This window comes from Saccopteryx bilineata, chromosome 2 (assembly GCF_036850765.1).
Source record: "Saccopteryx bilineata isolate mSacBil1 chromosome 2, mSacBil1_pri_phased_curated, whole genome shotgun sequence".
NCBI classification, from domain to species: Eukaryota; Metazoa; Chordata; class Mammalia; order Chiroptera; family Emballonuridae; genus Saccopteryx; species Saccopteryx bilineata.
The window spans coordinates 56,181,567-56,195,894 of NC_089491.1; the positions used below are offsets into that span (position 1 = coordinate 56,181,567).

The 14,328-nt window shown below is 40.8% G+C and overlaps 1 protein-coding gene across 1 annotated transcript in view; it reads right to left on the reverse strand.

Annotated features, from left to right (window-relative positions):
• C2H9orf85 (chromosome 2 C9orf85 homolog) overlaps nt 1-14,328 on the reverse strand; it is a 102,205-nt gene that overhangs the window by 45,853 nt on the left and 42,024 nt on the right. Inside the window, exon 2 of the mRNA XM_066257102.1 lies at nt 6,301-6,407. Coding sequence (XP_066113199.1) covers nt 6,301-6,407 — 107 coding nt within the window. The remainder of the gene's footprint in view (nt 1-6,300; nt 6,408-14,328) is intronic.

A 14,328-nucleotide genomic window follows, 5' to 3' on the forward strand; every position in this document is an offset into this window, starting at 1 on the left:
ACTCAACCACCCTAGGGACCCTTTAAATATCCCCCACATGGGTCACCCCTTGTGACTCCCCTAGCCTCTGTCCCCGAAGCTAGGGAACCTCGTCGGGCAGGATGCACTCTGTATTCAATAAAGCCTTTTATTTTTCCACACTTCGTGGCTCTGGCCCCTTCCTTCTTTCTCAGCGAGAAAAAATACCTTACATTTTGGTGCCGAAAACCCGGGAGGAGTTCGAAGTTTGCAAGGACTGCTCCTCTCCCCTTCCTCTCCAAGAAAGAACCAGGATCTCCGACCTTCCACCCACTTTGGCGCACGGTGCGGTAAGTCCCCTGCCTCCAGTCACCCTTGAGTTCTTCCTACAGAGACTCCCTGCCCAAAACCGTAGCTACATCAGGGACGTCTTTCCGTCCAAGTGTGTGTGTGCCTGTGGAGACGTCCTGAGCACATCCACTTTACCTTATCCATCCGTGGCCAGAGCTTGAGTTTTGGGACGCTGATACTCAATTCTGACCACTCTGAGGACTGAGGGCAGCCGTGGGGGCACAGGAATCTCCCTCCCTAAAGAAGAAGAAACTATTCTTCTTCTCCACTGTGGCCAGGCCACAGAACCCACTGAATTAGCCTCCTGAAGGGACTTTTGGTTTTAACACCCTCACCAATTTAACTATTGCCAAAAAAGCTGGGAGCTGGTTGGAGATCTCTTACATTCACGGCTTCTAATTATTCGCACACCCGACCTTAATCTCTGTGCTGCTTGTCCCACCGCGCAGGCCTTTTTTCTGGCCAGAGAAACCTCACCTAAAACCTCTACTCCTGATCTTTCCTTCTTCATGGATCCCCAACTCTCTCCCCCTCCTGTCTGACCCCCGGGGCCACCCCTCTCTCGGGATTACTCTCTGGTCCCTCTGTGGACCTCTTTTGCTTGGGTCTCTTCCCTCCGAGAGCCCCCTCCCTTCCCTTCGCAAAATCCTGTTTCTTATTCACCACTACCAGTCTCTCTTTCTCCTCCCCTGCTGGCCAGGGGCCCCTCCCTTCTCCACTGTGTTCTTAAGTTCCTCCTCCATCAGGCCATTCTCCACCTATTATTAACTCTTACACCAGTTTGCAGACGCCCAACCCCAATCTGTTTGCAGGAAGTTCTGGCCCTGTCCTGCCTCTAGCTCCAGCATTTCTGGTAGGATCTGGGTGCCGGGCTCCTCACAAGCTCCCCCCCTCCTTATTCTCAACCCCAGAATCCCTATCCTGGACCTGTGAACATGGCATTTAAAGTTTTTAATGGTCCCAACTAGTAGAAACAGGCCAAAGCTGTTCGCCAGGCCCGCATGCAGCAGAAGGTAACACTCCAAACCCAGGCTCTTGTGGTAGCCCTGAGGCCGGCAGAGCAACAGAGGCAAGGCACAGGAAGTGCCCAACCCAAGTCCAAGCCACAAAGAGGAATCCCTCCAGCAGCTATAAGTGTGGCAAGCAGGTCATTGGTCTCGGCAGGGCCCCTGCCCGCAGGTGCCCACTAAGCCCTGCCCTAACTGCAACTGCAACTGCCCAGCCCGGTCACTGGTGGAGCAACTGCCCCTTTGGGCAACAGGCTTTTCCTCAAAGTCTCTACGTGGAGGACAAGCTGCCCGAATGGGAAGGCCAATCTAGCCAGGTGGGCCCATCACTCGGACTCCTAGGACTCATGTTCTGGACTTGGAGACCCTCATCAGCCTCACGAAAACCCAGGGTAAAGCTACAAAAACGGGTAAGTCTATCTCATTTCTTGCGGACATGGGGGCTACCTTCTCTGTTTTGCCATCACACTCTGGACCTCTAATTCCCTCACAGGTCTCGGTTATGGGAATGGATGGAACCCCTTCTTTTCCCCTTTTTACACCACTCCTGACATGCAGTTTTGCCTCAAGCTTGCCTCCTTACAGGACCACTGGCAGTCAGAACCAATGGACTCCATCCATCTCCAGCTCACAAAAAGGCTGGACCCTGCAAATCCTCCTATTACTCATCTTTTTAAAAAAAATCCTTACAGGACCGCATCCATGAAGTTTCTCAACTCATGACCACACAGATGTTCCTCCTGACACCCTTCAAAACCACAACCGGCCAATCTCCCCTCCCCATGATGCCCCTAATCAGCAGGAAGTAGCCAGACAAATAAATGGTGCCCCCATTCTATCTAACACAAAAGGTCAGAATGTAAGGTCAGTGGATAATGGGGGATGGTCACGTGGGGAACCCAGACCCGAGAACTTGGGCTAGAACCACCAACCGCCCACAACCAAGCACGCCAAAAGAAACGTCTCAGGAGCCCTTTGGAAAAGAGTGACATATCTGTCAGCCAGTGAGATTTCACCACGTTATATTATCTCGACCACCCTAAGGACCCTTTAAATACCCCCCACTCAGGTCACCCCTTGTGATTCCCCTAGCCTCTGTCCCTGGGGCTAGGGAACCTCGTCGGATGGGATGCGCTCTGTATTCAATAAATCCTTTTATTATTCCACACTTCATGGCTCTGGCCCCTTCCTTCTTTCTCGGTGGGGAAAAATATCTATATATCATATTTACAAACTTATTTGACCAACATTCCACCCCTTTTGCTCACTTAACAATCTAAAGCACAGGTATACCTGCACAAGGATATTGGGCACATTACACAAATTACAACAGCATGACACATCATACAGCATGACACATCATACAATTTCAACAATTACAAAGATACACTTCACCAGTCTCTGAGCACTTTGCCAAAAATGAAAAATGTCCTCGGACTTCTTTCTAGCCATGGGAAAAGCTTCCTGGGGTAGGGGATGGCCTCCAGCTAAGCCGTCCCCCACCTCCATCAGGGTATTTCACATTGCCCAAAATCTGTAAGTCCATCCAACAAAGTAGCCAGTGCCCACTCTAGTCATAGTCCAGGAATCAGTCCAAGCACATGGGGCCTCAGTCACCACCCTCATCCCTGCCATCCTGGCAGGTCTTACACTGTCCCAAAGAGGAGCACGTGGCAATCACAGTTAGCATTTCCATCTCTACTCTGGAGATCATGATGGCATCCACCCCTATGTCCCAAAAATCGCAGACCTACCAGGGGTGTAGTAGGTACTCCTTGCTGCTGGGCTCTCATCTTCTGGAGACTGCAACTCCAGCCCAATTCTCCTCATCCTCCAAAGAGGAACTGAAAACACCATCTCCCACTGCCAGGCTCAAGCCCCGGGCTGCCATCGCCTTCTGCTCCGCAGACCTTGCAACCCCAGCCCTAGCCTCCTGCCACTGCTGGCTCTCCACAATGTCCAGGGCAAGCTGCAACTCATGAACCTGTGATTCCTTCTCCAGCAGCTGCTCCATTTCCAAGCAAATCTCGCAAACCTGGTTGGCCCCCTCCTCCAGCGCTTCCTCCAGCTCCAGGGTCAGCATCTGTTTCTCCCATGTTGCTCCAGCTTCTTCCACTGCTCAGTTTTTCAGGTCCCAGGCAGCCTCTTCCACAGAGCTCTCGGTTTCCTCACGCATGGCTGTAAAAGTCAGCCAGCCTACGGTCTCCAAAAGGACAGACATGGGGAACCATGACAGCAGCCAGGACTCTACTCCACTGCTCAAAGGTGGTGGTGGCTCCATCCGAATTCCGAATCCTGCCACAGACTACACCAAATGTAAAGCCAGTAACCATGGCCACCATCACAGCTGCCTGGCCCACTCAGGTGTGCATTTCATTCAGACAGATGGTAATGAAACAACAGAGCCAAGAACTGGTGGGCCATTAGCTTTAATACTAGCTTGCACCTGGCAGGCAAGAAGCACACACAGTGGGAAAACACTTCTCTTTCCATTCAGGGCTCCCAAAGCCACTGACTTACCCGAGTTTCCTAGAATCAAAGTTTTCTACCTCACCAGCCTTATTCACCTCTGTTCCCCATCTCCTTCTCTCTGCACAAACTCTGCACAAACTGGCTTCTCCTTCAGCACTCTGCCATCTTGGCTGCTTCTCCTCTCCTCCACGTGGCCTTTCTCTGCTCTCCTTTCTCTGCTCTCTCCTCTAATACTAATCTCAGGAACCAAGAGAGAGCAAACTCTAGGTATGCCCAATTTTATAGTGTAGAAATCAAAGCCTTTAATCCAATATACAAACAAGGAAGTCTCTGATACAAAGTCACTTAGGGTGGGAAATGCTTAGTCTTAAAACTAAGCCTTAGAGTATAACAACCCTGCCTGCTTACAGCCTGTTCCCCACACCTAATGCAAACTGTAAGTGAACAAACCTATATATCATACTTACAAAATTATTTGACCAACACAACTACATGATTTATTTATACAACCAGCAACTAATTTTGATGGTAGAGAATAGAGACTAACTCATACATGGAAATCTTGCATTGGATATAAACAGTTGCCAATTTTCCCTCCTGCAAATTTGGGCAGTGAGCATAAAACTAATCAGCTTTGTTTCAAAATGTTTCCTTTGGGGAGAAATGATAAAGAACACATGAAATAGACTTAAAATAGCAGAGAGAAACTTGTATATATATTTTAAAGGGGGCCAACTATACCTATAATAAATAGTAAAAATTCTTCTATGAAAGTGTAAAAAAAAATCATAAACAGCTAAAGTTAATCTATCCTTCCAAGAGGCTTTTACTTTCAGTATTAAAAAGAAGCCTCTTGCCTGACTAGGCGGTGGCGCAGTGGATAGAGCGTCAGACTGGGATGCTGAGGACCCAGGTTTGAGACCCCAAAGTTGCCAGCTTGAGCGCAGACTCATCTAGTTTGAGCAAAAAGCTCACCAGCTTGGACCCGAGGTCGCTGGCTCCAGCAAGGGGTTACTCAGTCTGCTAAAGTCCCGAGGTCAAGGCACATATGAGAAAGCAATCAATGAACAACAAAGGTGTCGAAATGCGCAACGAAAAACTAATGATTGATGCTTCTCATCTCTTCCTTCCTGTCTGTCTGTCCCTGTCTATCCCTCACTCTGACTCTCTCTCTATAAAAAAAAAAGAAAAAAAGAAGCCTCTTAGGAAAAATAAATCACCCCCCCCAAAAAAGAGTTCAAAACTGTAAAAAAACAAAACAAAAAAAACCTGTTAAATATTCTCAAGAAAAAAATTATGCTCTAGCTTGATTTATAGATTTGCAAAATATCTGACATAATTTTTCAATGAAAATAAACAGCAAAGCCTGACCAGGCAGTGGCACAGTGGACATAGCATCAAACTGAGATGCAGAGGACCCAGGTTCAAAACCCCAAGGTTGCCAGCTTGAGTGCAAGCTCATTTGGTTTGAGCAAGGCTCATCAGCTTGAGCCCAAGGTCGCTGGCTTGAGCAAGGGGTCACTTGGTCTGCTGTAGCCCCTCCCCCCATCAAGGCACATATGAGAAAGCAATCAATGAACAACTAAGGTGCCACAACAAAGAATTGATGCTTCTATCTGTCTGTCCCTATGTGTCTCTCTGTCTCCCTTTATTGCTGTCACAAAAATAAAATAAACAGCAAAGATTATATTGTATTTATTTTTTAGACTAACATTCCAAACTTTAAGCAAAGTTTCCTCCAATGAAGGGAGACTACATTTATGGAAGTTGCCACTACTCAAAAGTTAAAAGGAAAATAATGTAACAATGAACAATTGTGTTCTAAATAGATACTATATAGACTACCAAATTAAAACTCATAATGTGAAAACACCATCACATACATTAATGCTTGCTTTATATTTAAGATGATCACTTTTTTTTTTAGGCAGCAATTACCCTCCAATATGGTTCTTATTCTGCTGAACTAAACGATATAAGGGAGCAGTCCCAGATTCCAGATGTACATAACGGGGACATAATGAAACAGAACCCCAGAATTATAGAAAAGGGTTGAAGGACAGATGGATGAAAAACAAAGTCCAGTATCTTTTCATTTAAACCCAGATATTTAAAAGAATGAAATTAGAAATTATCAATCTACCAATTTATTTATGATAATCCATCTAAGCCCTTTCAGTAATCTTTTTGGACTGTTTAAAGACAGGCCTGTTTTAAGATCCCCCTTGGTAAAGATGATCCTTAGGAAATATTGCTACTATGGGGGCAGATTTTTATAAAAACAAATATTCTCCCCTCTGCCTTAACCCAGCTTTTATTTTGTTTTTATTTTTTCTTAATCCACTTTTTATGAGCAAGAGTCCAGGTAAGATAAAATTCTGTATGGGAGGATGAAATTTTTTCTCTATTTACTTTAATACTTATTTGAATACAACTTTGAAAATTGTTGAAATAAGTAATAAAAACTATGATACATATGATATTTGTAAGGTAATGAAGAAACTTAACTCACCATTTCTTAGGCTTTGACAATAGTTTGTATTTGCTATATTTTACACGCCATTCAAGAACTTCTTTGCAGCGCTGACATACTCCATCATGAAGTTTTTCATTAATTTTCTTAAAAACAAACAGAAAAGCACTTTGAGAATTTCATTTGTGAGTCAGCATTGCAAACCCCATGAAAAAGACATGCAAGAAATTTAAGATTTTAAAAATAGTAACCTAACTTTCATCTCTGTGAACACTTTATTATATGTATTTTTATGTACATTACTCAATTTGGTTCTTTACAAAAGCAAAGATTCTTAACTGAGCCACAAAAGGATTAAACTCCTTTTATGGCTCAGAATCATGCAAAAAACCTTTCAACCTGCTGGCAGGAGAATTTTGAGAAAGTCCTCACCATTGATTCTGATGTGTACATACGTTAAACCTCAAACTGTCCAGTTAAGATATGTGCATTTTACTGTATGTAAGTTATACCTCAGTAAAATGTAATAATAAGGAAGAAAACCTAATTCATATTTTAAGACTACTCTTTTGACAATTTAAATCTTACCACTGAGAAATGAGAAATCAGACTTAGAAATTACAGATAGTCTTAAACTGTCAGCCTATGAACCTTGAGAAAGGAGTTGCCAGGGAGAAGAAGCAGTTGCAAACAAGAAGGCATTTAATTATTCACCTTAATCCTTTTGTATTCTCATGTAAAAAAAAGTGTTTTAGAAAAGTTACCTTGTTAATCTGGTTTCTTCAAAACAGAAAATAAATATATACATGTAAATACCTGTGGTGGGAAAAGGGCTTTACAAGGGGGGAAAACCAATTTTTATTATAATTTTCTTCTGAAAAAGTGTAGGGAATTAAGGAGGATGAAAATTTTTTATATGTGTCATGTATTCTCCATAATAGTTTTATGTTTTATAATATACACATTTGATTCAGCAACTAGATTATGTATTTTCACTAAGTACCCTTGAGAGTTCTCTCATTTAATTGCTATGGAAGCCTGGTCTTTGCCTATTGTTGGAAAAATGAGTAAAGGACATTTAAATTTTTCTTTGCTTTTGTTTCCTTTTTTTTTTCCACTTCTCAAGAGGAAAAAGAAAAGCATTATAAAAAAAGCAGATTTTTTTGAAGGTTATTTGATACTGAGTTAAAAGCTCGTTTAATAGTCAGCTGAAACAAAACTTTCTCAACAGTGCTTGCTATTCTTTAACGTTCTAAACAAGAAGACAAAATAATTTTACATTTATTCAGAGAAAATATTTCAAGGGTGTTTTCAAATAACATAAATTAAGCTGTGAATGTATTACGTTTGAATTTAACTCTGTGTGAAAGACATAATTCTGTTACTTATGAACTATATATTATATAAGGATTCCCTTCTTCCTCACCTAGACGGAGAGTCCCTGGGAAAATAAATTCAGCGTGCCACTAAATTCCTTCTTACTGTGATCTGCTAACTATTGCCCAAAAGAAGGAAGTCTGTGCCTGATATCCAACTCCTCTTCTTATCAACCTTGATACTTAGCTATCGCCTGCAAGGCCTGCTAAGAAATACAGTACCCAGAACTAAAGTTCACATGTCATCATTTGTTCTCACTGCCCTCTGTTGCCTATAGTATCTTTCTAAGTGAATTACTTATATTGTCATAAACTCTAGCAAAGGGAAAAAGCTAGTGTCTTGACTTTGATTACAATATGAACATGATATAAACTTTCTAATCAAGAGTATTCTTAGAATGCACAGCATTTCATTACCTGCAATCATACTCATACTATACACAACACTCTGCTTGTTAACTAGGAAGCATCATTTGGTTTCTTATTTGCTTCTGTATCCAATTTCTGACCAGTTCATCTTGATTGTAGCTGTGCATAGTTTTGAAACTGTTTTCTTTAGGTGGACAAAACAGGTCTTTGTGGGAACTTGCCCTGTGAGTGATGTGTGAAGCAGTTAAAGGGAGGTGCTGTACCAAGCTCACATGACTAACAGATACTACTAAAAATTAAACTCGATTTTTATGTGTTAAGAAATGAATTAAAGTAAGAATGAGAATAGTACTTTCATTTAAAAATAGTTGCAGACAGAAAACTGTCCTCCTTGTTTACTGTATTTTGGCTAACAAGAAAAAGTGAATTCCAGAGATGTGAGCAACAAAATCTAAATCTTAGTTCTAGGAATCATTCTGCCTGGGGCAAAGAACATGGCAATCCTACCATACTCACACCTGCAATATTTATTAACTACCCTGTTAGGGCAGTTAATTGTAGTATATCCCTCACAGTAGAAGATTCCATGGATGAATTTTTTTCTTTTCCTTTTTTTTTTTTTTTTTTTTTTAGCAAAAGAGTGAGAAAGTGTGGCCGAGAGAGACAGACAGGAAGGGAGAGAGATCAGAGGCATCAACTCATAGTTGTGTCACTTTAGTTGTTCGTTGGTTATTTCTCATATGTGCCTTGACTGGAGGGCTCCAGTTGAGCCGGTGACCCCTTGCTCAAGTCAGCGACCTTGGGCTCAAGCCAGTAACCTTGGGTTCAAGCCAATGACTTTGAGCTTCAAGCCAGCAACCATGGGTCATGTCTATAGTTCCATGCTCAAGCCAGTGACCCCATGCTCAAACTAGGTGAGGCCCCGCTCAAACCGGTGACCTCGAGGTTTTGAACCTGGGTCCTCAGTGTCCCAGGTCAATGCTCTATCTACTGTACCACTGCCTGGGCAGGCATGGATGGATTTTCAACAGCAGTTAGAATTGGAATTTTCCTTGAGAATTTTATTTTTTAGACTTACTTCTTTTGAATTAATGGTTACTAAAATATGGCATTGTTTTACTCTTAGCATTTCTGAAAGAACTATGATGTACAAAAAAATTCTAATGAAACATTATATTAGTTACTCTTAAATGGTGTTCAAATTCCTTTTCCCCCACAATAGCCTCATCCTTGTGTTAAAGGATACTTTATATTTATATTAAAGTTATTAAGATTAAGATTTAAGCATGACCAAGTATAAAACCAAAACTTAGTTTTGTAAGTAAAAAAGCCTTGAAAGATCATTTAATTTAACAAGCTTCTTTTCAGATCTTTTTGTTTTTAGAGAGAGACAGAAAGGAGTGTGGTGGGAGGAGAAGAGAGATGGGAAGCATCAACTCAATTGGCCATTGCTTCATTATAGTTGTTTGTTGTTGCTTCTCATTAATGCCTTCCTGGGTCATTAGTGCCTTGGTGGGGGGTAAGGAGGTGGAGGGGGTGCTTCAAGAAAGCAACTTTGGGCCTCAAGCAACCTTTGGGATCATGCTGATGAGTCTGTGCTCAAACCAGCAACCCCACGCTCAAGCCTATGAGTCATGCTCTAGTCAGAGACATTTGGGTTTTGAGGATGTCAGAGTAATGGCAGTGTGGAGATACCCTTGACCTGGGGGGTTTGAACCAGGGACCTCAGCTTCCCAGGCACACTCAATTCACTGCACCACCACTGGATCTTTAAAGAAAAATGACCTTCAGTGGAAGATTCCACTAAACTTAAGAATCTTAGTTAAAGAAGCAAACCTTAATCAAGTGAATACTTCAAAAAAAGTTAAAATAAACTTAAGGTAGTTCAAAAGACGCTCTTATTTAATATATACATAAGATCTTTAAAATGCCTTAGCCGCCTGACCAGGTGGTGATGCAGTGGATAGAGCGTTGGACTGGGATGCCGAGGACCCAGGTCTGAGACCCTGAGGTCGCCGGCTTGAGCGCAGGCTCATCTGGTTTGAGCAAAAGCTTACTAGCTTGGACCCAAGGTCTCTGGCTAGAGCAAGGGGTTACTCGGTCTGCTGAAGACCCGCGGTCAATGCACGTATGAGAAAGCAATCAATGAACAACTAAGGTGTCGCAATGTGCAACGAAAAACTAATGATTGATGCTTCTCATCTCTCCGTTCCTGTCTGTCTGTCCCTGTCTATCCCTCTCTCTGACTCTCTGTCTCTGTAAAAAAAAAAAAAAAAAAATTATTAAAAAAAAAAAGAAAAATGTCTTAGCCATCAGTAATTCATATAACATTTAATAGTAAATGTTATCCCTGCTTTAAATATTCTGCTGTCAGACAATGCATCTTTGGTAATATAACATCCCAAAAAGAAATTGGGTAAAGACTTCAACTCCCAAGAAGGTAGAAAACTAACTCATATATATAGCATCTCTATCAACATGCTGATGATGAAAATTATTTTATAAAATATAGAGTATCATTTAACAGAAGAATGATACTATTGTGAAGGGAAAGGAATTTGAATAGCATTCAAGAGTAATATAATCTTCATAGCTATGACCCCAAGGTTGCTGGCTTGAGCCCAAGGTTGCTGGCTTGAGCAAGGGGTCACTGGCTCAGCTGGAGCTCCCCTTGGTCAAGGCACATATGAGAAGCAATCAATGAACAACTAAGGTGTCACAACAAAAATGTGATGCTTCTCCATCCCTCTCCCTTCCTGTCTGTCCATCTCTCTCTCTCTCTCTCTCACTAAAAAAAAAAAAAAAAAAAAAAAAGCAATACTATCTTTCATTAGGATTATTTTGCACATCATGATTCTCTCTTTTTTTGTATATCATAGTTCTTTCAGAAATGCTAAAAGTAAAATTGACATATTTTACTACATTAATAAAAAAAAAAGTTTAAAATATAAAATTCTAGCCTGACCTGTGGTGGCACAGTGGATAGTGTCGACCTGGAACGCTGAGGTCGCCGGTTCAAAACCCTGGGCTTGCCTGGTCAAGGCACATATGGGAGTTGATGCTTTCTGCTCCTCCCCCACTTCTCTCTCTCTCTCCCTCTCCCTCTCTCTCTCTCTCCTCTAAAATGAATAAATAAAGAATTAAAAATAAAAACAAAATAAAAATGGCAGAAAAACATGGCTATTTAAAAAAAATATATATATATATATATAATATATAAAATTCTAAGGAAAATGCCAATTCTAACTGCTGCTGAAAAGCCATTCCCACTCACAGCACACACAGGAACAGATCGATGTTTCTTTTTCTCTGTCTCTCTCCCACTTCCTCTCTTGCTAAAATTAATAATTAAAAACTGCCTGACCTGTGGTGGCACAGTGGATAAAGCGTCGACCTGGAAATGCTGAGGTCGCTGGTTCGAAACCCTGGGCTTGCCTGGTCAAGGCACATATGGGAGTTGATGCTTCTAGCTCCTCCCCACCTTCTCTCTCTGTCTCTCTCTCCTCTCTCTCTCTTCCTTTCTCTCTCCTCTCTAAAATGAATAAATAAAATAAAAAATAAAAAAAGATTTAAAAAGAAAAATAATTAAAAACAAAACAAAACATTTCCATGGAATTCCCTGCATTAAACTTCCCCACAAAATAGGATATTTTAAACCTTATTTAATCATATTTAAATGTATGTATTTTCAAATTTTCTAGTAATAGTCCCTTACTCTAAATTTGGTTAGAGGATAAAATATCTCTGGATTTGGGAGCAAAAACTTATATGATTATCTTTTAGGTTGTGACTTTCAAATCATAAGCTCTATTATTTTAAACCCTTTTAATATGGCTAGCACATTATTGAGCATAAAGTATCTTAGAAAATAGATATAAGCAAAAATAGATGTAGGTATCAGATGGAGGTGAAGAGGGTAGGTAGGGAAAATTACGAGGCAGTCAGGAGTGCTGCGGGGAAGTGCACTTGATAGAGATGGGCCACGAGTGAGTTCTGAACTCCCTAGCAGCCAGTAAAACATAAGCTCTGCCCTACCTAATTCAGTGTCTGTAACATGCCAGAACCCAGTTTTTCAGAACCGAACAACTCTTGTTATTGAAACCCAAAGTTTCATCTTTCTCAAAAAGAATACCCACCATACGATACAGTAAGCAATGGTTCTTTTACTAATTTTTTTTTTCATTCATTTTAGAGAGGAGAAAGGAGAGAGCAGGAGGGAGGAGCACGAAGCATCAAGTCCCTTATGTGCCTTGACTGGGCAAGTCCAAGGTTTCAAAGATGCGACCTCAGCAATCTTGGTCCATGCTTCATTCACTGCGCCACCACTGGTGAGGCACAGCAATGGTCTCAAAAACATCCCTACAATACAAAATATTTCACAAAGCTGTCTTCTATCCCAGATCTCAAAGTACATGTTATATAATGTCAAACACACCGTAGCAAAAAAAAAAAAAAAGTTTTCCTCAGGGGTGCAATGTAGGTACAGCTGCCTGATACTCATAGCATCTATAGCAATGCACTGCATATCATAAGGACATCATAAATAACTAGCACGTGACTAAGTCTAAATGCAATGTCCTCTTTATGAAAATTTTCAAATATGCAGAAAATTTAAAACAATAATACTAATGCATAGCCATATAAATACTGTCTAGAGACAACTATTAATATTTTACCTATTTGTGTGTACATTTAAAATAAGTGGCAGATACTGACATTTCACCTCTTAAACATCTATATCTTAAAAGTATTACCTCCTATGTAATCACAATACTGTTACCACACCTCAGAAAAATGAAAAATAACTTCAATGTTATTGAATGTAGCTAGTCTACATCGATATTTCCTCAAGTGCCTGCCTCCCCTTACCCCCTTAATCAGTATTCAACTACTGTTTGACTGTTATCTCTCTTTTGACCTAGAAGGCCCTCCATTACACTGTTTATGAAAATACCAGGCAAGCTGTCTTCAAAAATATCCCACAGTCTAGCCTGACCAGGCGGTGGCGCAGTGGATAGAGTGTCGGACTGGGATGCAGAGGACCAGGGTTCAAGACCCCGAGGTCGCCAGCTTGAGTGTGGGCTCATCTGGTTTGAGCAAAAAGCTCACCAGCTTGAACCCAAGGTCGCTGGCTCCAGCAAGGGGTTACTCGGTCTGCTGAAGGCCTGCGGTCAAGGCACATATGAGAAAGCAATAAATGAACAACTAAGGTGTTGCAATGCTCAATGAAAAACTAATGATTGATGCTTCTCATCTCTCTCCATTCCTGTCTGTCTGTCCCTGTTTATCCCTCTCTCTGACTCACTCTCTGTCTCTGTAAAAAATAAATAAATAAAAATTAAAAAAATATATATCCCACATTCTAGATTTGTCTGATTGTTTGCTAATGGTATGACTTAACTCTTATCTCCTGTATTTCTGTAAAGTGAAAGTTAGGTTTAAATAAGGTGACCAGCTTGTCCTCCTTTAGGGAGAACAGTCCTTCTTTTGTAAATTCCGCCCTCCCTCGAAAAGTGTCCTCCTACATGTCCTCCTTTTTGATGTTGGAAGACTAATCTGTAAATGTCCGTATTCAATCAATGCAGAGTCTATCCATTGCGTGTGATGTGACATATTTGTATCTAAATGAGTACTTTTTTCTTACAATTATTATTAAAAATTAATAGGCATGTAAGCATAATTACAATATATTACAAATGTTTTATTATACATTTATCATATTATAGTATATTACTGTTGCAATTAATAAAATGTTTCTTTTATTTATAATATTGTTTTCTTCAATTTATTTTTGTCCTTTTCATTGTAAAAATGGTCACCTTAAAGTCTTGATTAGATCCAGGTTTAGTATTTTTCATAGAACTTCATTCGTACTGCTGCTGTGAACTTCATATTACTCAAGTCAGTAAGCATAATATGTCCAGTGCTTGCCTAGTCAGCAATGAGAAATTCGATCACTTGGTTAAAGTAGTGACTGCACAGATCTCTTCAAATGATAAAGATTAGCAATAATCTATGAGGGTCATTTCAATATACTGTAGCACGATTAACACTGCACTTAATGGTTTTAGCATCCATCCAATATCTTTTGCCTGAATAAATCATTTTAAATGTTAACTTTATCATACTTTCTAAAATAATTTAAAATTTTTTAAAGTTTGCCAGTAAAGTCAGTTTTGAGGTATAATCTCTATACAGGAAAGCTGTATGGTTCTAGGAATCTGACAACCAAAAAATAGACTACTTCCTGCACTCTAGTAAGTCCCTTTGCCCCTTTGTGGTCAATACCTACCAATACTCCCCAGGCTTGAAGTACCTCTTT